Source organism: Equus przewalskii, chromosome 12 (assembly GCF_037783145.1).
Source record: "Equus przewalskii isolate Varuska chromosome 12, EquPr2, whole genome shotgun sequence".
Lineage (NCBI taxonomy): Eukaryota > Metazoa > Chordata > Mammalia > Perissodactyla > Equidae > Equus > Equus przewalskii.
Genome location: NC_091842.1, coordinates 8826131 through 8845307, shown reverse-complemented (window position 1 = coordinate 8845307; position 19177 = coordinate 8826131). Strand labels below are relative to the sequence as shown.

Below are 19177 nucleotides of genomic sequence, written 5' to 3'. Positions count from 1 at the left end.
TAAAGTAATAATTATAAATCTATGTTGATGAGCATAGAACATATAAAGGTGTATTTGTATAAGCATAAGAGCACAAACACTAAAATTCATATGGAAATTCAAGGGACCCAGAATAACAAAAACAATCTTAAAAAAAATAATAACAAAGTTGGAGGACTCATAGTTCTCAGTTTCAAACTTTACTACAAAGCTGTAGTAGTCAACACTGTGTGGTACTGGCATAAGGATAAATATATAGATCAATAAAAAAGACCTGAGAGTCCAGAAATAAACCCTTACATTTATGGTCAATTGATTTTCAACAAGGGTACCAAGAAAAGTCGACAGAGAAAGAATACTTCTTTCAACAATATCTTGATAGGACATTATCAAGAAAGTGAAAAGATGATCCACAAATTGGAAGAAAATATTCGCACATCAGATATCTGATAAGTGCTAGTATCTGGTATACACAAAGAACACTTACAACTCAACAATAAAAAAAATAAAGCAGGGGCTGGCCCCGTGGCCGAGTGGTTAAGATTGTGCGCTCCACCACAGGCGGCCCAGTATTTCGTTGGTTCGAATCCTGGGCGCGGACATGCACTGCTCATCAAACCATGCTGAGGCAGCGTCCCACATGCCACAACTAGAAGGACCCACAATGAAGAATATACAACTAGGTATTGGGGGGCTTTGGGGAGAAAAAGGAAAAAAAATAAAATCTTTAAAAAAAAAAAAGCACTGAATTTTAAAATAGGGAAAGGATTTAAATAGACCTTTCTTCAAAGGAGATACACAAATAGCCAATAAGCACATGAAAAGATGCTCAACATCATCAGTTATTAGGGAAATGCAAATTGAAATCACATAATACTACTTCACACCCACTAGGATGGCTATAATCAAAGAGATGGACAATAACCAGTGCTGGCGAGGATAGGGAGAAATTAGAATTGTCATCCATTGCTGACATGAACGTAAAATGGTTCAGTTGATGTAGAAAAGAATTTGGCAGTTTCTCAAAGAGTTAAATACACAGTTACCACATGACTTAGCAATTCCACCCCTAAACACATATCCAAGAGAATTTAAAACATGTGTCCACACAAACACTTGTACATGAACGCTCATAGCAGCATTATTTATAACAGCCAAAAAGTGGAACCCAGTCAAAATGTCCAGCATTTGATGAATGGATAAATAAAATGTGGTATAGCCATACAATGGAATATTACTCAGCCAAAAAGAAACGAAGTTCTGATACACGCTACAGCATGGATAAACCTTGGAAACATATGCTAAGTGAAAGAAGGCAAACACGAAGGCCATATATTGTGTGATTCCATTTGTACGGAAAGTCCAGAATAGGCAAATCGATAGAGATAGAAAGATAGTTGTGATGGCTGCACGACTTTGTAAATATGCTAAAAGCCACTCAATTGTACACTTGAAAAGGGTGAATTTTATACTATATCTCAATCAATAAATGTAAAAAAAAACCTAGAAAATATTGCTCTCATGAGCCCTTTTTGAAAGGAAAAAATACTAAAAGAAAAAGTTCAGTCAACCAAGAGATGAATGGAAAAACTATTGACTCTGATCATTGAGTCTCTCTAAGTGATAACATAAGATTACAAACAATATGAGGACTGTGGTTAAAAGACAACGTGGGGGTCGGCCCAGTGGCGTCGTGGTTAAGTTCAGTTCACACACTCTGCTTCCTCGGCCCGGGGTTCACAGGTTTGGATCCCGGGGGAGGACCTAGCTCTGCTCATCAGACTACGCTGATGAGTGTATCAGGCGGCGTCCTGCATACAAAATAGAGGAAGATGGGCACAGATGTTAGCTCAGGGCCAGTCTTCCTCACACACACACGAGAAAGACAATGTGTGCATTATAAAACCTAACAACCTAAAAATAATACGTATCGTGAATTGAGAGGGGAGCAGGGGAAGAAGACAGGAGGATGTTCAAGTATGCTGATATCCTCACGTTTTACAGCTGGGGCTTTATAGATATTTAAGCTGATCAATCAAGTAATAAACTTATAAAAATATTTAACAGTACCAAGGTCAATAAGAAAGATATTAAAATCAAATCATGGAGGGGGAGAGGAAGACAGAAGAAAGAAAGTATGTTGATCTCATTATTGCTCCTAGCAGGGAATCAGTTCCTAAAGAAATAGAATTACACATCTAGTATTAGTTATATATTCTATAACAGTAGCCACTAGTAAGAAAATTTAAACATCCTGAATTATCAGAAGAAACATACACAAAAGAAAGCAGAGTCCACACAACGAAGGCGTTTTTAAGTTATAAAACAGAAAGCACAGGGAAAAAATATGAGAAAAAAACCCAACACAGCTGTCTTATAAATAAAAGAAAATGAGCTAAGCTCACCTACTTTTTTAAGACTTCAACATTGACACACAAAGGGAAACCCAACTCTGCTGTATACAAAAAGTCACATCAAAGACAAAGGGATTCAGAAAGGTTCCAAATGAAACGAGAGCCAAAATTTACTAGGCAGATGCAAACAAGAAGAGAGCAAGGGTCATAATATTTATTTATTCTTTTAAAAAAATTCTTTTATTCCTCAATTCCTTTCTATCAGTTTTGATTATTTTTCTTTGGACTGCCTGCCAGGCATTCAAGGATAATGATGCTAGCCATCTGTCTGTCAGCACTCTGTGCCTGGCAATTAGAGCACAGTGTTTTGAAAATAGCAAAGATCCAGTATGTTGATTCACACACATAGTTGCAACGCAAAAGACTGCCAGAAAAATCCAAGGACTGAAGTATATCCTGGTTACAATTCTCCCATTTAAATTACATTGAGATGTAACATAATACTGTACAATTTCATTTTTAATCTTATTTGCCATGCCTTAGAATCATTTCTAAATTAAAAATCAAACAACTCTGGAAATTTACACAATGTTATAAGACAATACGACCTCAATAAAATAATTTTTTAAAAAAATTAAACAGAAACCCCACAGAAGAACATTTGTTTAGCATTGCTCTGGTAACCTGTGCAACTTGTGTGCAAGTGTAGAAATTGCTAACCTGCACCTACAATTTTATATTTTAAGATGCTTCCATCTGTTGCTCACCTCAGATTAAATGAAACCCGAAATAAGCATACAGTTAAAATATGCCAAGTTTCCCCACCCAAAATGAGATCACAGAGTAAGCCACAAAATGCATAAAGTATCAAATCCAAACATTTTAATTAATTGTTATATTTAGCAGAAAGAGAGGTGGCAAATTCTAAGGGTTTCTAGTCAACTAAGTTTTGACTCATTAAAATTTGTTCTATTTTACTGTTTAAATTATCTTACAGTAAAATTGATTTTCTGCTGTCCAGTGCAATGAATTTTAACACGTGCATAGATTCATGCAGCCACCACCACAATCAGGACACAAAACAGTTCTATCGGTCCCAAAGCCTCCCTCATGCTCTCTCATTATCGTCGCCCCGTCCTCCTACGCCAACTTCTGAAAACTACTGATCTGTCCGCTGTCCCTGTCCTTCTGTCTCTTTGAGGATGTCATCTAAATGGGTCTTTTGAGATTGGCTGCTCTCATTCAGAATACTGCCTTTGAGATGCGTCCTAGTTACTGGTGTATCCATAGCTCATTCCTCTTCATTGCTGACTATTATTCCATGGGTGGATGTACCACAGTTTGTTTATTCATTCACCACTGCATGGACATTTGGATTATTTCCAATTTGTGGCCTTTCTGTATGAACTGAAATTTTCACATCTGTAAGTGTAAATACCCAGGAGAGTGATTGCTGAGTAATAAGGTGAGTGTATGTTTACTTGGTAAGAAACTTCCAAGCTGTTCTCCAGAGTGGCTGTGGCATTTTGCACTCCCAGCAGCAAGGCACAGGAGTTCTCTTTGCTCTGCATCCCCATCACCACTTTACCAAGTGTCAGGACTTTTTCCATTTCAGCCACTCTCATAGGTGTGTAACGGTATTTCATTGGGGCTTTAGTTTGCATTTCCTTAATGACTGACGATGTCAAACATCTTTTGACATTCTTATTTACCATCTGTATCCTCTTTGGTGAAGTGTCTGTTCAAACCTTTTACTCATTTTTTAATTGGGTTGTTTGTTTTCTTATGGTTGAATTTTGAGAGTTCTTTATATATTCTGAATACAAGTCCCTTGTCAGATATGTGATTTGTAAATATTTTCTCCCATTTTATAGTTTGTCATTTCATTCTCTTAACTGTGTCTCTCACTGAGCGAAAGTTTTTAATTTTGACAAAGGCAAATTTATCAATTTTTGTCTTCTATGGATTGTGGTTTGGGTATCACAAAAGACGCTTTTTAATGACAGGATGTACAATTCACAATGAAGACATGACAGTTATGACTATCTATGCACCAATTTGCAAAGCATCAACATTTTTATATCTAAACCTATACAAAATATAAGAAGAAATAGATAGAAACAGATGAGTAATAAAAAACTTTAATTCATCTCTCTCAGCCCATGATAAATCAAATGGCCAAAAAAGAAATGAATATAGAAAGGGTTTCATAGAACACAAAAAGCCTAAATAACACAGTGAGGCCAATCTAATTGATCAATATAGCGAATTCTGTATCCTGCAAACAGAGAATAGATCACTTTTGCAGGTCCAATGGGACAGTCACAAACTTTACCATGCATCAGACCAGAAGAGAAAACACATTCCCAAAAGAAGAATTATACAGTATTTCATTAGTTCTAAGGTATATGTTTTTTTCACCTGTTGATGTCTCTAAAGTGTGTCCATCTTACAATTGACTGTGTCTTACATTTGTCATTGGCAACACCTTTTTTCTTTCTTAGTGGCATTTAAATAATATAGTGATACTTATTCATTGCAAAGGGAAAAATTGTAACTTTACAGTTGAGAAATCTGGCAGACACCTCCCTAACCAAGTGAATAAGTCATAGCAACATCCTGTACCTCCTGAAATGATGTACCGTGAAGGGCACAAGGTCACTTCTGCAGTATTCTGGCCAAAAGTAGGTAACCTTAATTTACTGATGAGGAAATATCAGACAAACATAAACTGAGGGACATTCTACAAAGTAACGGGCCAGTGTTCTTCAAATGTGTCCAGGTCATGAAAGACCAAGAAAGACTGAGGAACCGTCTAAACTGGAGGAGCTTCAGGAGACACGACAACTCAATAGACTATGTGGTCCTGGACAGGCTCTTGCAGCAAAAATAGGACAGTAATAAAACAACTGGCAAAAGTTGAATGAGGTCTGTAGATTTTTCCACAGTATTGTATCAGTGTTCATTTCCTAGTTTTGATTATTGTACTCTGTTGATGTAAGATGTTAACACTTAGGGAAGCTGGACGAAGATATACAGGAACTCTCTCTGCTATTTTTGCAACATTTCTGTAAACCTGAAACTATTTCAAAAGAAAAAGCTAAAAATTTTCTCAATTTAAAAATAAAATAATGACACATCTGACAACTATAATATCTTAGATTCAATGAAATATGGCAGTGCGAAAAACATTCTCTCATCAGAATTCAATAAACCTAGAAATTAGTAGCGAATCCATTAAAAAATAAACCCTATCACTTGGAAATTAAAAACTCTTTCTTAAAAAGTCTTGAGACAAAGAGGAGGTATAAACCAAAATTACAGAACATCTAGAAAACAGAAATAATAAAAAGAATACAGCTAAATACAATGCTCATAGGAAAATTCATAGCATTAATTATATCAATAAATAAGAAAGAATGAAAATAAATTAAACATACAACTCCAGAAGTTCTGAAACACTAAAATAAACCTAAGAAAAGCAGAAGGAAGAAGTTAATAAAGATAGAAGCAGAACTTAAGAAATTGGAAAACAGAAAAATGGGGGCCGTTAAACACATGAAAAGATGCTCAAACTCACTCATAATAAGAGAAATGCAAATTAAGCTTTACAGAAACACCATTCACCTCTTAAATAAGCTACGATCTTTTTAATAAAATTGTGACAGGCTGTATTGGCAATACTCTAGGCAACCAGTAACTTCATAGATTACTGGAAATAATGACCCAGAAACACAAGTCTAAGAATATATTTGTATATACAGGATATACTTGCAACACTGCAAAATGGTTCATGTACAAGGTTTGTAACGGCAAGGAACTGAAAGCAATTTAAATGTCCCGTAGTGGAGGATGAATTAAATTGTGTTACATCCATGCAATGTAAAGTATGCAGCTTTTCATTAAAAAGAAAGAAAATTTAAAAAATGAAGAAGTCTGTATATCAGTTTGGAATTATCCCTAAGATAATTGTTAGGTTAAAAAAAAAAGTCAAAGTGCAGAAGGAGAGTGTGTATAGGATGCTACAATTTACAGACAAATGCGAGTTGGGGGCAGAAGAGTATCTGTTGCTAATAAACGCCACACGACCAACAGAACCTTTGTTCTAGGGATAAGAACTGGGTGCCTGGGGCTTCACACTTTATAGCTTTTGAATTTTACAAATTCGTGAACTGTTCAAATAACACTGACCTGTGACTTGAGACCCACCTCTTTTCATTTCCTGGACTCTAGAAGTTAATTTTCTGGAAGTTACAGAAGAGCTGAGTGGCTGCGAAGCACATCAAGCCCATCGCAGGCCGGAGTTCTCCTCCAAAGTCCAGGGCCTCTACTGTTACCAGGCGATGAAAGTAAGCAAAAGGTGTGTCAGCTTCCAGGCTGTAAAGTTGTCAAGCTAATAGGGCGTTACCCCATTGGAGTGTCGTGAGAATTCAACGAGATGACGTAGAGAGAGCGTTCAGGCCAGTGGCTGGCAAACAGGCCCCCAGGAAATGCCAATGTGGAAGTAACTCTGCATCTGGGCATCTCACCAACTCCACCCTGATGTCCCCGATATTGCGGACATTCACCTCAGGGCTCAGCTGTCTACAGGACCACTGGCCACGCAGCCAACCTGGCAGCCAGCCTGCACTGTCCCAGGCAAGGTGCGGGGTCCCAGACAGGCCCTCCCAGCCTCTGCACCACTCCTGTGTCCCGTGCTTGGTGACTATGGAACCACAGCCAGGTTCAACGGAGGAACTCTGCTTTGGAATGGTTCTCATGGGCTGGCTGACACCTGCAGGGCAGCCCGGGGCAGCTGGGAACGTTTTCAGGAGCTCTCTGGGCGTCAAACATAAACAGTACCTAGTGCGACCTTGCCAGCTGTTCCCAAGAGATCATCCAAGATACACTGCTAACATCTAAACTAAAACCAGCACCGGGGTTGGCTGGAGCCAAGCTGGTGTGAAACCAGGATCTGAGCAGGCAGCCTGTCGGCATGCCAGGGACCCTGTCAGGTGGGTGCTGAGTCATACTCCAGGATGCTGAGTTCCTACAGGGTTCTGACACCACGGCAGATGAATGATAACAAGGCCTAAATAAATCCCTGTGAATTAAATTACGAATTTCACTCGCTCCAGAACCATTACAGTCCAGGGGCGGAAATCAACAGAGAAGGATACTGTTGTCTACACTTAATCAAACAGAGTGCAAGGATGTGAAACCCCCCCTCCACCCTACCCCCAGCTAGAAAGGGGGTGAGAATAAGCAAAGGATATTTGATGAATTGCATGGGGATTACTGTAAACTGGTTCAATATTTAGCAGAATTGGGGGCGGGGGGGTGGTAGAATGAGACTATCCAGAGACAGGGTAAAAATTGTGAAATGCTCAAAACTAGCAAAAGAGAAAAAGGTGCAAACAGGATGGACAAATGAGTCTGAGGAGGAATCATGTGAAATGGTGTCACTTGGATTAAGTAGGAATTTTAGGCCAACCTTCAGAAAGGGTCACAGGAAGGGGTAAGGAGCGGAGAGGAAAGTCCCGGGCATGGCTCAGGCTCCCAACGCTGCAGGTCAACGAGCCCGCTTTATGGGATTTGGGGCAGTGGCCTCAGCAGGCGCCCTCCAGCCTTAGGTGGGGGCAGCCCCCGAGGTCACCCTTGACCTGAACCACTGCCCGTGCCCTGCTCTGCGCACCGGGATGGTGGGAGCACCCATGTCAGGCAGGCTGCGCGGTCAGGGCAGGGCCGCCGCATCCTGGACCCCGGTGCCACCCTCCGCATCACCGCGCTCCCGAGCTTCCGCCTGGGCCGCCCCACCTCCGCGAGCGCGCGACGAAGACGCTCAGCGCCACCACCCGCAGCAGCAGCGGCCGCAGCAGCGCCGAGGCTCCCGCCCAGCGCCCTCCAGCGGACGGCCACCGCAGCACGACCCGAGAACCAATGCGTGTCCGTGCAGAAGCAGCTGGGGGGAGCCCAGGTCACAAGACACAGAAATTGGAAGCAGGAGGCGTCATCCCTGAGTTGCAACATTTTAGAAATGTGTTTCAGCCCTGCGCTGACAGCGGCAAAGGAAGGCATCACGTGGTGTGATGGACAACGGGCTAGCCCCCAGCATCTGCTCCCTCTTCTTCCTCAGTCTTAGGACAGCCAAATTTTAGGTAAGTACACAGTTATCCAGAACAAAGACTACATCTCTGAACCTCCTGCATAGCTAGTGATGACCTGAGGATTAAGTTCTGGCCAGTGGGCTCTAAGCCGAAGCGCTGTGTGTGTGATTTCCAAGAAATGTCCCTCAAAGGAGGAGCGATGCCCTTCTTCAATCCTACCTCCTTCCTGCTGGCTGGAATGCAGATGCGATGGCTGATGCTCCAGCAACCATGTTACACCATGCAGTGGGAGCTACGTGCTGAAGACAGTTAACTAACAAAAATTCTGTCTAAAGGAAGCTGGTCCCTGACATCGAGGGCACCCTGCCAACCCTGCATGGCCTACTTCTGGGTTTCTTGAGTGTAAGATTTCATTCAAGCCATTATTGTTTGGTTTTCTGTCTCACAGAGCTGAACTGAATCACAACCAATAAACAGAGGAGACGAGAATCCTTTTTATTGGCAAAGGCGGGGCAAGGACTGTAATAGAAATAGGCATTCCCTGTGTTGGCAAAGGCGGGAGACAGAGATGCAAGTGAAGCAGAACTGGCAGACTGGTGGCAGATGTACTCCTGGATAAACAGACGTGGCAAAAGAAGAAATGCAAGACTCAGGGACATCCCTGTAATGGGGTCACAGAGGACATCTGGGAGGTTACTGTGTTGGACCCTGTAGGGAAAGGTGTCATGGCTAGACAGGCAAAGTCCTTGTGTGGACAAAGGATTGGGCGAGGCTGAAGGTAAAAAGAGGAATCGTTCTTGGAAATTCTATCCATTTTTAAGAACAGGTTCAAATCTTTGTCCATCTCCCTTTGTGGCCAGAGGTGTCCCCGTTAGTTCTTGTACCCACTGACTGCTCACAGCACCTCCTGCTGACCCACACAGCCGGCTGGCCCTCAGGAGGTCAGTTTGGACTGACCTCAGGGGTACCTGGTCCACCATTTTTCTTCATGGGGTCCTCAGGCCACCCTCATGCGACTGCACTGATGACAATAAAAGGACAGACTTACGGACCCCCCAACCCCAAATGGATCAGCCCCTCTGAGTGGCCCCTGTGACTCTGACATACGCCCAAGTTCAATCCTCCATTTCACAAGTGGGGAAACTGAGGCCCAGACAAGGAGCATGACTCCCAAGAGGTCTCACTGCCAGTCAGCAGCGCACTGGGCAAGAATGCAGGACTCAGGACCTTCCAGTCCAGAGCTTACTCCAACGCCCTGTGGACCTCCCAGCACCCGTACCCTTTATCCTGGCTCTCTCGAGTGGTCCCCCTGCTAATTTAAAAACTCTCTGAGCTGGAGACACAATCTGCATGGTCTCGTCCATCCTCACAATCCTGGGACAAACTGCAGGCTGAGGACAACCGTGGCGCCTCAGCACATCTCCCAGAGCTGCGTGCACCTGCAGAGCCCCTGGCCTCCTTCTGCAGCACCTACCTCGCAGACACAGGCCTGCATGCCCCAGGACTCCGTGCGGACTTGCAGATTCATCTGACGGGACATCCAACTGACCCCTCCCTGACTCAGGGCCTGGGGAAGTACATCTGGGGCTCCCGGAGTGGGACACCCTCCTCGGATCCCAATCTACCCCCCTAACGGTCCTGCCTGCCCTTCCTCCCATCTCCTCATGCCTGGAGAATGGGGAGGAGGGTAGTGACATAAATGGTTGCATCCTCTTCCTGCCCCAGACACTCAAGCATCTTGGGAGCTCCCCCTCCCTCTCCTGCTGGCTGACCTTCCATAGCCATACCCCCCACCCCCGAAAAGCATGTGCAAAGTTCTGACTGGCTTCAGAAGGCTCCACAACCCACCTTGTCCTCACCTCCCATGGATGCCCCCATCACCTTCTAAGCTATTACTAGTTCATGATAATCCTGGGCTAGAAGCTGTCCCTGCCCGGTCTATCTCCATGGTACAGCCTGGGAACTCCTGATTAGAGGAGTCACGCGAGGTGCCTGCATCGTACAGCCCCTTTTGGAGAGAGACAGGGAGGCAAGCCCCCATCACTTCCAGGGCCTTTACGGGTCAAAAGTCCCTACAGCCTTGGGACTGGGGTAGGCCTCTGTTCACTCATTGATAGTCTGTTTTCAGCTTTCTAACAATTCATAATTACCACGCTGAGAAACCTGCCTCAGATCCTCTTCTCCCGCAGCAACACAAGACTGTCCAGTTTTCCATCCCCTACCCCCGCCCACAGCCCTTTCGCCTGCTCTTCAGGGAGCGGGGCTGGGGACGTAGTCAGATCAGCGGCGCGCTCTCAACCAGTCGGGCCAGGACGCTGAAGGCCGGATGCAGGGAACCTCCGCGTCCAAGCAGGGGATCTGGGGTGCCTGGAGAGTGCAGGCGGAAACGGTGGGAATAGACGGCTGGGCTCGTCTCCGCAACGTCCCCGCCCCATCCCAGTCCACGAGGCCGGAGAGGCTGCCTACGGCGCCACCTGGCGGCCGCCGCCCGTGAGAGGCACGCGGACCCACCGGGGTCCCCGGGCCTGCGGGGCCCAGTTCCTGCGGGGCGGGATGGGGGACGCCCAGCTTGGAGAGCCGGACGCGCGGCCCAGGGCCGGGCACGTCTCCAAATTCCGGCGACCCCGCGACCCTCCGCGAGACCTCGAGTCCGCGGACTCTCCGCGCCCTCTCGGCGGGGAACGCGGGTCGGGGGCGCCGCGGGGCTCACGGCGGCCAGGGAGCGTGCGCGCGCCCGCCCCACGCAGCGCCCCGCACGGCCGCACGCGCGCACGCATGCCCCGACGCTCGCCCGCCCGGCCGATCTCCCCAGCAGCGGGCCACGGGCTGGCGAGCCGGCCGCCCCGGGAGCAGGAGGTCGTTCGGCGCGGCGCCCGCGCGCGGGCACGCCCTGCACACTTGCCACCATCCCCTCGGGCGTGGAGACGCCGCTGCGGCCGCATCGTCCCCATCGGTGTCCCCCTGGAGGGTGGGAGGTGGGGGTCCGTGCACCCAGGCCCCTCGGAGCAGGCTGGGGGCGCCAGAGCCAGGCCGCTCCCACCTGCCGGTCGCGGCGTCCAATGAGAGCCTGGCCTGGTGATGTCATGCCCTGACCGGACCCGGGTGACGAAAGTCCGAGGTCACCCATCAGGGAACCAGCGCAAACCCACCCGCGGGGGTTCCGGAAGTTTCCATTGCGGCGGGCGGCGGAATGCGGCCTCGCCCCGCAGCGGTGCGCGTGCCACCACGGTGGCCTGCCTTCTCGGGTGTCCCAGAGTCACCTCTCCCTTCCCCGGGGTCTCCTTCCACGAGGGCCCCCTTCATTTCCACTCGTGATCTCATGTCCATATCTTCATTCCCACAGGTGTGCCCTCGGCCCCAGGAGTGTCCCACGTCACCTTTTCTCCACCAGTGCCACCCGGACCCCTGAGGGGGTCCTCCCATGCCACCCCTGCTGTGTCGTGGCCAGGGATGCTCATTTATTCGGCCCCCCCCCCACCCAGCCCCGACAGAGGCTGTCAGTGTGTCTGAGTGTGTCCGTCCGTCTGTGAAAGCCGGTCACTGCGTTTGTCTGTGGCTGTCACTGCATGAGGCCGTCTGCGTGCGTCTGTCTCCGTGGGCTTCTGTCCGTCTGTCACTGTGGGCGTCTGCTCCGCCGCTGCGGGTCTCTCGGTCTCGTCTGTCACCGCGGGTCTGTCCGTCTGTCGGCGTCTGTCACTGGAGTCCTTCTGGGCCCCGGGGTCTCTGGGTCTGGGCTCCGAGGGAGGGAGAGGGAGGGGAGGTGGCGGCCCGGGAGGCGGGGAGGGGCGGGGGCGGAGACAGTGGACGGGGGCGGGCGGGGGCGCGGTGCGGCCCGGAGGGGGTGTGTGCGGGGGGCCGGAGGCGGCGGCTGTCAGAGTCGGCTCAGCCTGCGCCGGGGAACATCGGCCGCCTCCAGCTCCCGGCGCGGCCCGGCCCGGCCCGGCTCGGCCGCCTCAGGTGAGTCTCCCGCCCCGCCCGGGGCCCTCCCCCGGCCCGCGGCCCGTTCCGCGTCCGAGGGACGCTGCGCTCCCCGAGAGATCCAGGCCCCCAAACGGGACGCCCACCGTGCCCCGGGCCTGCCCAGCGACGCCCCCCGCCGCCCCACACTCATCCTTAACTCTTCCCTCGCCGCCGCATCCTTACGGTCGCCCGCGCGGGAGCCGGCACCCCGCAGGGCCGGCCGCCGCCTCTCCTCTCGAATTCCTGTCGGGACCCCCGAGCGCCCCTTCCCCGCTCGCACCCAAGTGTGGGGCCACTGGAAGACTCGCCCTGCTTAGGGCGGCACCCGAGCTGCGCAGGTTCTTGGCGCCGGGCTGGGCCCCCCCGGATCCCGCGCGCCCAGCGCCCCTGCGCAGCGCCCAGCCGAAGCCCCCTCCGAGGCCCAGGCGTCCCCCTTACGCGGGGACTCCGTCTCTATTTTTTGGGAAGGGGAGGCTCAGCGGAAGCCCCGAGTTATAATTAGCCCCACTCGGGTTCCCTAGTTAATCTCCAGCACCACCACCCCAGCTCAGGGCGGCGTGGGCTGGGTGAGGGGTGACCACCGGCAGAGGGGGGAGTTCCGACCCGGGGAATTTTGATCCCTTGGCTGGAGATGCCGGAACCGCAGCAGCTGCTGCCCAAAAATAGCGCCCCCGCCCCTGCAGCCGGGGATCTCCGGAGCTCCGAGAACACAGGCGTCCCGGCTCGCCCTTCAGACCCTCCTGCGATGCCCGCGAGCCCCCAGACCCCCACCCCAAGTTGCAGGCTCCTGGACTCGGGGCGGGGAGCGCCGTCCTTTTCTCGGTCTCTACTGCCCCCCGCTGGCGGCAGCGTGCCTCGCAGCATCGGACGGACGGGGGCTCGAGTCCTGGGGGGCCAGGGCTGGCGAGCCTCTTCTCTGAGGCTAGGCGAGGGGGCTGCGCAGCTGACCGCCACCCGCTGGCACCAGCACGCTGTGCCAGACAGTGGATGAGGCCTGGCAGGGTGGCGCAGGATGTGGAGTCGGCAGGATTGGGACCTGCGGCTTCCACACCCTGAATGCCCAACCCACCCCCCAGGGCCCCAGCCCTGGCCAACGCAGGAGAGGCTGTGCCTTCATGCCACCGCAAGGTCCCCCATGGGCGCCTCCCATCAGTGAGGGCCCCGCCCCTGTCAGGGGACCTGTGTGTGGACTGCGGCCTCTGGTGCTGGTGCCCGCACTGCTCACACTGGGCCCAACCCAGTCCACCCAGCCCTGGGAAGGAGGTGAGGGCGGTGGGCCCTCTGCGGGACAGGGGAGGGTATTGCTTGGCAGGGCTCAGCACCGTCCCTGCTCTTGTCTGTCTGGGTGTGTGTGTGCCTGATCTCTATGCCCTCTTGGTTCTCCCTGTCTGCCTGTGTCCTTGTCTCTGCCTGTCTCCCTCCCTCCATTTCTCTCCTCCTCTCTGCCAACCTGCCCCACCTCCTCTGCAGCTCAGTGATAACCCCTGGGCAAGAGAGTTACCTAATCTTCTCCCTCCTAGCAGCCTCAGACCTTCACCCTCTGCCTTTCTTTCTCTCAGCAGACGCCTGCCTGCCCTGGCAGCCATGAGGCCCCCGCGGTGTCCCCTCCACTCGCCCTCCCTGGCTTCCCCACTCCTTCTTCTCCTCCTCTTCCTCCTGGGAGGAGGGGCAGAGGCTGAGGGCCCGGAGGATCCAGAGCTGCTGGTGACAGTACGTGAGGGCCGGCTGCGGGGCATCCGCCTTATGGCCCCTGGGGGCCCTGTCTCTGCTTTTCTGGGCATCCCCTTCGCAGAGCCACCTGTGGGCCCCCGTCGCTTTCTGCCACCAGAGCCTAAGAGGCCCTGGCCGGGGGTGCTGGACGCCACAGCCTTCCAAAGTGTCTGCTACCAATACGTGGACACCTTGTACCCTGGCTTCAAGGGCACCGAGATGTGGAACCCCAACCGTGAGCTGAGCGAGGACTGCCTCTACCTCAACGTGTGGACACCATACCCCCGACCTGCATCCCCCACCCCTGTCCTCATCTGGATCTACGGGGGTGGCTTCTACAGCGGGGCCTCCTCCCTGGACGTGTATGATGGCCGATTCCTGACCCAGGCCGAGGGGACTGTGCTGGTGTCCATGAACTACCGGGTGGGAGCCTTTGGCTTCTTGGCCCTGCCGGGGAGCCGGGAGGCCCCAGGCAACGTGGGTCTGCTGGATCAGAGGCTGGCTCTGCAGTGGGTGCAGGAGAATGTGGCCGCCTTCGGGGGGGACCCAACGTCAGTGACTCTGTTTGGGGAAAGTGCAGGTGCGGCCTCGGTGGGCATGCACCTGCTGTCCCCACCCAGCCGGGGCCTGTTCCACAGGGCTGTGCTGCAGAGCGGTGCGCCCAATGGGCCCTGGGCCACGGTGGGCGTGGGCGAGGCCCGCCGCAGGGCCACCCTGCTGGCCCGCCTCGTAGGCTGTCCCCTGGGTGGCACTGGTGGCAATGACACAGAGCTGGTTGCCTGCCTGCGGACCCGGCCAGCTCAGGACCTGGTGGACCACGAGTGGCACGTGCTGCCTCAGGAAAGCGTGTTCCGCTTCTCTTTTGTGCCTGTGGTGGACGGAGACTTCCTCAGTGACACGCCCGAGGCCCTCATCAATGCTGGAGACTTCCACAGCCTGCAGGTGACTAGTGGCCGGAGCGGGTGGAGCTGGTTCTTCCAGGCCTGTTCTCCCAGCAGCCCCTCCCCCTGGGGACCCAGGCATGAGGGCTCCTCAAGACCCGCTCCCAAAGCCCCTGGCTTCTGGGACCCTGGCCACCCCCTCCTCCCTGAGGGCTGAATCCCCGGGTGGTCAGTGGGAAAGAGGAGAGGAATTGTAGGTATATTTTCTCTTTCTCTCCATCCCTTCCCCAATCTCATACTCTCTGCCTCCACGGTTCTGGGTCTATAACTGTTCATCTCTCTGGCTCTTTGTCTGTTCATCTGTTTCTGTCTGCCTGTCTGTCCGTGCCCACCCCCGTCCCTCCATCCTGTCCCCCCAGGTGCTGGTGGGTGTGGTGAAGGATGAGGGCTCCTATTTTCTGGTTTACGGGGCCCCAGGCTTCAGCAAAGACAACGAGTCTCTCATCAGCCGGGCCCAGTTCCTGGCTGGGGTGCGGGTCGGGGTCCCCCAGGCGAGTGACCTGGCTGCCGAGGCTGTGGTCCTGCATTATACAGACTGGCTGCACCCTGAGGACCCGGCGCGCCTGAGGGAGGCCATGAGTGACGTGGTGGGCGACCACAACGTCGTGTGCCCTGTGGCCCAGCTGGCTGGCCGACTGGCTGCCCAGGGTGCTCGGGTCTATGCCTACATCTTTGAACACCGTGCGTCTACACTCTCCTGGCCCCTCTGGATGGGGGTGCCCCATGGCTACGAGATCGAGTTCATCTTTGGGCTCCCCCTGGAACCCTCGCTAAACTACACCATCGAGGAGAGAACATTTGCCCAGCGACTGATGAGATACTGGGCCAACTTCGCCCGCACAGGGTCAGCAGTGCTGAGGGGAGGAGGGCCTCCGGGAGCCAGGGGGCATAGAGGGGACAAACAGAGAGAGGAAGCAGCAGAGACAGACAGAAAGGGCCAGAGAGAGGGTAAGTTCACAAAGGAAAGGAGACAAAGGGGGAGCGAGCACAACAAAGGAGACCCAGAAAGGAAGGCAGGTGAGATGGCAGATCCTGAAGAGCCAAGGACGGAGGGAGGCCGAGAGAAGAGATAGACGAGGAGAGAGTCAGGAGCTGGACCTGTACAGCTGATCAACCAGACCAGTATCAGCTGTGCGCGTTTCTGCACGCACACACACCAGTTTACCTGTCTGAAGAAGGGGACAATAAATCCAACATCGCATGGGTGTTGTCAAAAGGACCCGTGATGTTTGTAGAGATAGGACGGTTGCATAGTAAGGGCTCAATAAATTGTAGCAATTTTTTTAATGGGAGAAGCACAGACAAAGAAGGAGCAGAAAAACTGAGGGAAAGGGAGAGGAGAGACTAAGAGGGAGGGCAGGAGGAAGGGGCAGAGTCCAGATGATGGGGATACTGGAGAAGAGAAAGAAGGGTTAAAGAGGTGGCGGGAGGGAGGGGCTAGGGCTCACCATGGAGCCGAGGAGGGCATGGGTCAGGAAGCAGTCTGCCTCCTCCTATACTCCAGCCCCCAGGGCGGGGCAGGCTTGCCTGAGGCTGAGCCTTCTCTTTCCTCCCGCAGGGACCCCAATGACCCCCGGGAGCTCAAAGCCCCGCAGTGGCCACCGTACACGGCGGGAGCGCAGCAGTACGTGAGCCTGAACCTGCGGCCGCTGGAGGTGCGGCGGGGGCTGCGCGCCCAGGCCTGCGCCTTCTGGAACCGCTTCCTCCCCAAATTGCTCAGCGCCACCGGTACGCAAGGACCAGCGGGCCGGGGCTGGGAGGACGGGGGAGAAAAGGGGCGCGGAGAGAGAGAGGGGAGGAGCCGGCCGGGTGTAACCCCTCTCTTCTTCCCCCAGCCTCGGAGGCTCCCAGCACCTGCCCAGGCCCCGCCCACGGGGAGGCTGCCCCGAGGCCCAGGCCCGGCCTCCCCCTACCCCTCCTTCTCCTCCTCTTCCTCCTCCTCTCCTGGCTCCCGCGGCTGTGACCACGGCCTCTTCCCTCTCCGGCCTCAGGGGGCCCCTCCTCTAAGGAGTGGTCGGACCGTGGGGAAGGGACCCCCCCTCAGGGATCTCCGACCCAGAGCCCCCTCCCTCCTCAAACCGAGACTCAAACTGGCCAGGGATAGAGGGGTGACCTATGACCCGTCTCAGGGACCTACACGCCTTTGTTATTTAAATGGAAATGAAAAAGCCAATTTTCTTTTTTTATAAAATGATTCTTTGGAACCTGAGCCTGGTGTTGGGGGGACAGGGAGGACCTGGGGCTATTAGCACCCCCCAGTGAGGCTATAACCGTCAACCATTTCTGTCTCTTCTCTTTTCCCCACCAACCCATGGACCCTCCCCCTTCTGATCCCGTCTGTTCCTGTCTTCCGGTCATTTTCTCCCCTTCCCTCCTCCTTCCCGCCGTCCTTCTCTGGCCCCGCCTCTACCCTCATCCTCCCGCCGGTCCTGTCTGCTGCATATCCTCCTGATCCTCTCTCCACCTTCCCACGTGTCCTCCCTGCACTCACGCCCCCCGCCCCCATGTCCGTTCCCCGACCTTCCCTCCGTCCTCCCCGCACCCACTTGCCGGGCGCCCTGGCCGCAGACACGCTGGACGAGGCGGAGCGCCAGTGGAAGGCCGAGTTCCACCGCTGGAGCTCCTACATGGTGCACTGGAAGAACCAGTTTGACCATTACAGCAAGCAGGATCGCTGCTCCGACCTGTGACCCAGGCGGGACCCCCACGTCCCCCGCCCTGCCCGCCCCGCCCGGCCCCCTAGCTGTATATACTATTTATTTAAGGGCTGGGATGGAACACAGAGCAGCCCGAGGCTCTGCCCACCCCGACTTTTCCCTGGGGCTCCCCGTCCTCTGCATGTCTTGGGCCGAGCCCCGTCCCCCGCGGTGCCTTCGCCCCTCTGGGCCGCCAATAAACCGTTACAGCCACTGGAGTGTGCGCGACTGGGGAGCGGGGGCCAGGGCAGGATGCCTCAACCACCGGGGCCGAGCGACCGGAGGGGTGGGCGCCGGAGCCAGCAGACGTGCGGCTCGCCGCAGGGAGGCGCAGGCACCCGTGTCCCGCCGCCGCCGCGTGCCGCGTGCCGCCCCGCCCCACGAGGTGGAGCTCGCGCCTGCGCAGTAAGAACGGCGGCACGGGGGCGGCGGTGCATTGTGGGAGCCTTGCGGCTCGCCGTCGCCCCGCTGCTGACTGGGTCTCTCCTGCCCGCCGCCACCCCGAGACCAGGGGCCGAGAGGAAGCGCCGGAGCCCGCAGTTCTCCCCGGAGTCCCCGCCGTTCCCGCCCGCCACCCTGGAGCCACTGAAGGACGTCCACGTGGGCCTAGCCCCACCCGGCCGCGACCCCGCTCGCCTGGCCGTCCTCTCGGGCCACTACCTCTACTATCACTACGGCTGCGACGGCCTGGACGACCGGGGCTGGGGCTGCGGCTACCGCACTCTACAGACGCTATGCTCGTGGCCAGAGGGCCGGGCCGCGGGCGTGCCCGGGGTTGCTGCCGTGCAGGCGGCCCTGGAGGACATGGGCGACAAGCCCCCCGGGTTCCGGGGCTCCCGGAGCTGGATCGGCTGTGTGGAGGCCAGCCTCTGCCTCGACCATTTCGGAGGGCCCCAGGGGCGCCTATGCCACGTGCCCCGTGGAGCCGGGCTTGAGAGGGAGCTGGAGAGGCTTTACTCCCACTTCGCAGGGGGCGGAGGGCCTGTCATGGTTGGGGGCGATGCGGATGCCCAGTCCAAGGCCTTGCTGGGAGTCTGTCTGGGGCCAGACACTGAAGCTTACGTCCTGGTATTGGACCCTCACTGCTGGGGTGCTCCGAAAAACTCCACTGAACTGCAGACTGCTGGGTGGGTGGGCTGGCGAGAGGTAAGCACAGCCTTTGACCCCAACTCGTTCTACAACCTGTGTCTGACCAGCCATAACGCCAAAAAGCAACAGCACGCCCTGGACTGAGGCTAAGGTTCCAGAACTGAGACTGGGTCTCTGGCCCCATACACATTCACCTACCCGCCTCTCAGAGGCAGAGGCTGCTTGATGTCAGGCCCCCCAGGAACAGGAAGTCCAAGCAGAGCCTGCGCCCTTTGGGGTCAATAAAGAGGCAAGACCCAGCTAACCATGGCCCCAGCCAATTTGGGGGAGATTTGGGGAAATACATAATATATAGTCAGTCA

At 53.5% G+C, this 19177-nt stretch overlaps 3 protein-coding genes across 23 annotated transcripts in view; 2 read left to right on the top strand and 1 right to left on the bottom strand.

The window, feature by feature from the left end:
- Positions 1-9409, bottom strand: part of LOC103543630 (mucin-3B-like) — an 84658-nt gene extending 75249 nt beyond the window's left edge. The window contains exons 1-2 of the mRNA XM_070568929.1: positions 9388-9409; positions 8130-8274 (exon numbers count right to left, since the gene is read on the bottom strand). Coding sequence (XP_070425030.1) covers positions 8130-8274; positions 9388-9409 — 167 coding nt within the window. The remainder of the gene's footprint in view (positions 1-8129; positions 8275-9387) is intronic.
- A 1781-nt stretch (positions 9410-11190) lies between these two features.
- ACHE (acetylcholinesterase (Yt blood group)) lies at positions 11191-17939 on the top strand. Of its 21 annotated transcripts, none has more exons than XM_070566336.1 (7): positions 12267-12376; positions 13456-13642; positions 13942-14089; positions 14300-15031; positions 15390-15874; positions 16589-16758; positions 17599-17939. In XM_070566336.1, exons 3-7 carry the CDS (start codon positions 13964-13966, stop codon positions 17718-17720), a joined length of 1635 nt encoding a protein of 544 aa, XP_070422437.1. In that variant the 5' UTR covers positions 12267-12376; positions 13456-13642; positions 13942-13963; the 3' UTR covers positions 17721-17939. The 21 variants fall into 21 exon arrangements, with proteins under 21 accessions (XP_070422430.1, XP_070422425.1, XP_070422420.1 ...); XM_070566332.1 differs by having other exon boundaries at positions 16866-17939; XM_070566337.1 differs by having other exon boundaries at positions 13939-14089.
- UFSP1 (UFM1 specific peptidase 1) lies at positions 17803-19177 on the top strand. The gene is made up of 2 exons (XM_008527357.2): positions 17803-18131; positions 18233-19177. Exons 1-2 carry the CDS (start codon positions 17803-17805, stop codon positions 18957-18959), a joined length of 1056 nt encoding a protein of 351 aa, XP_008525579.2. The 3' UTR covers positions 18960-19177.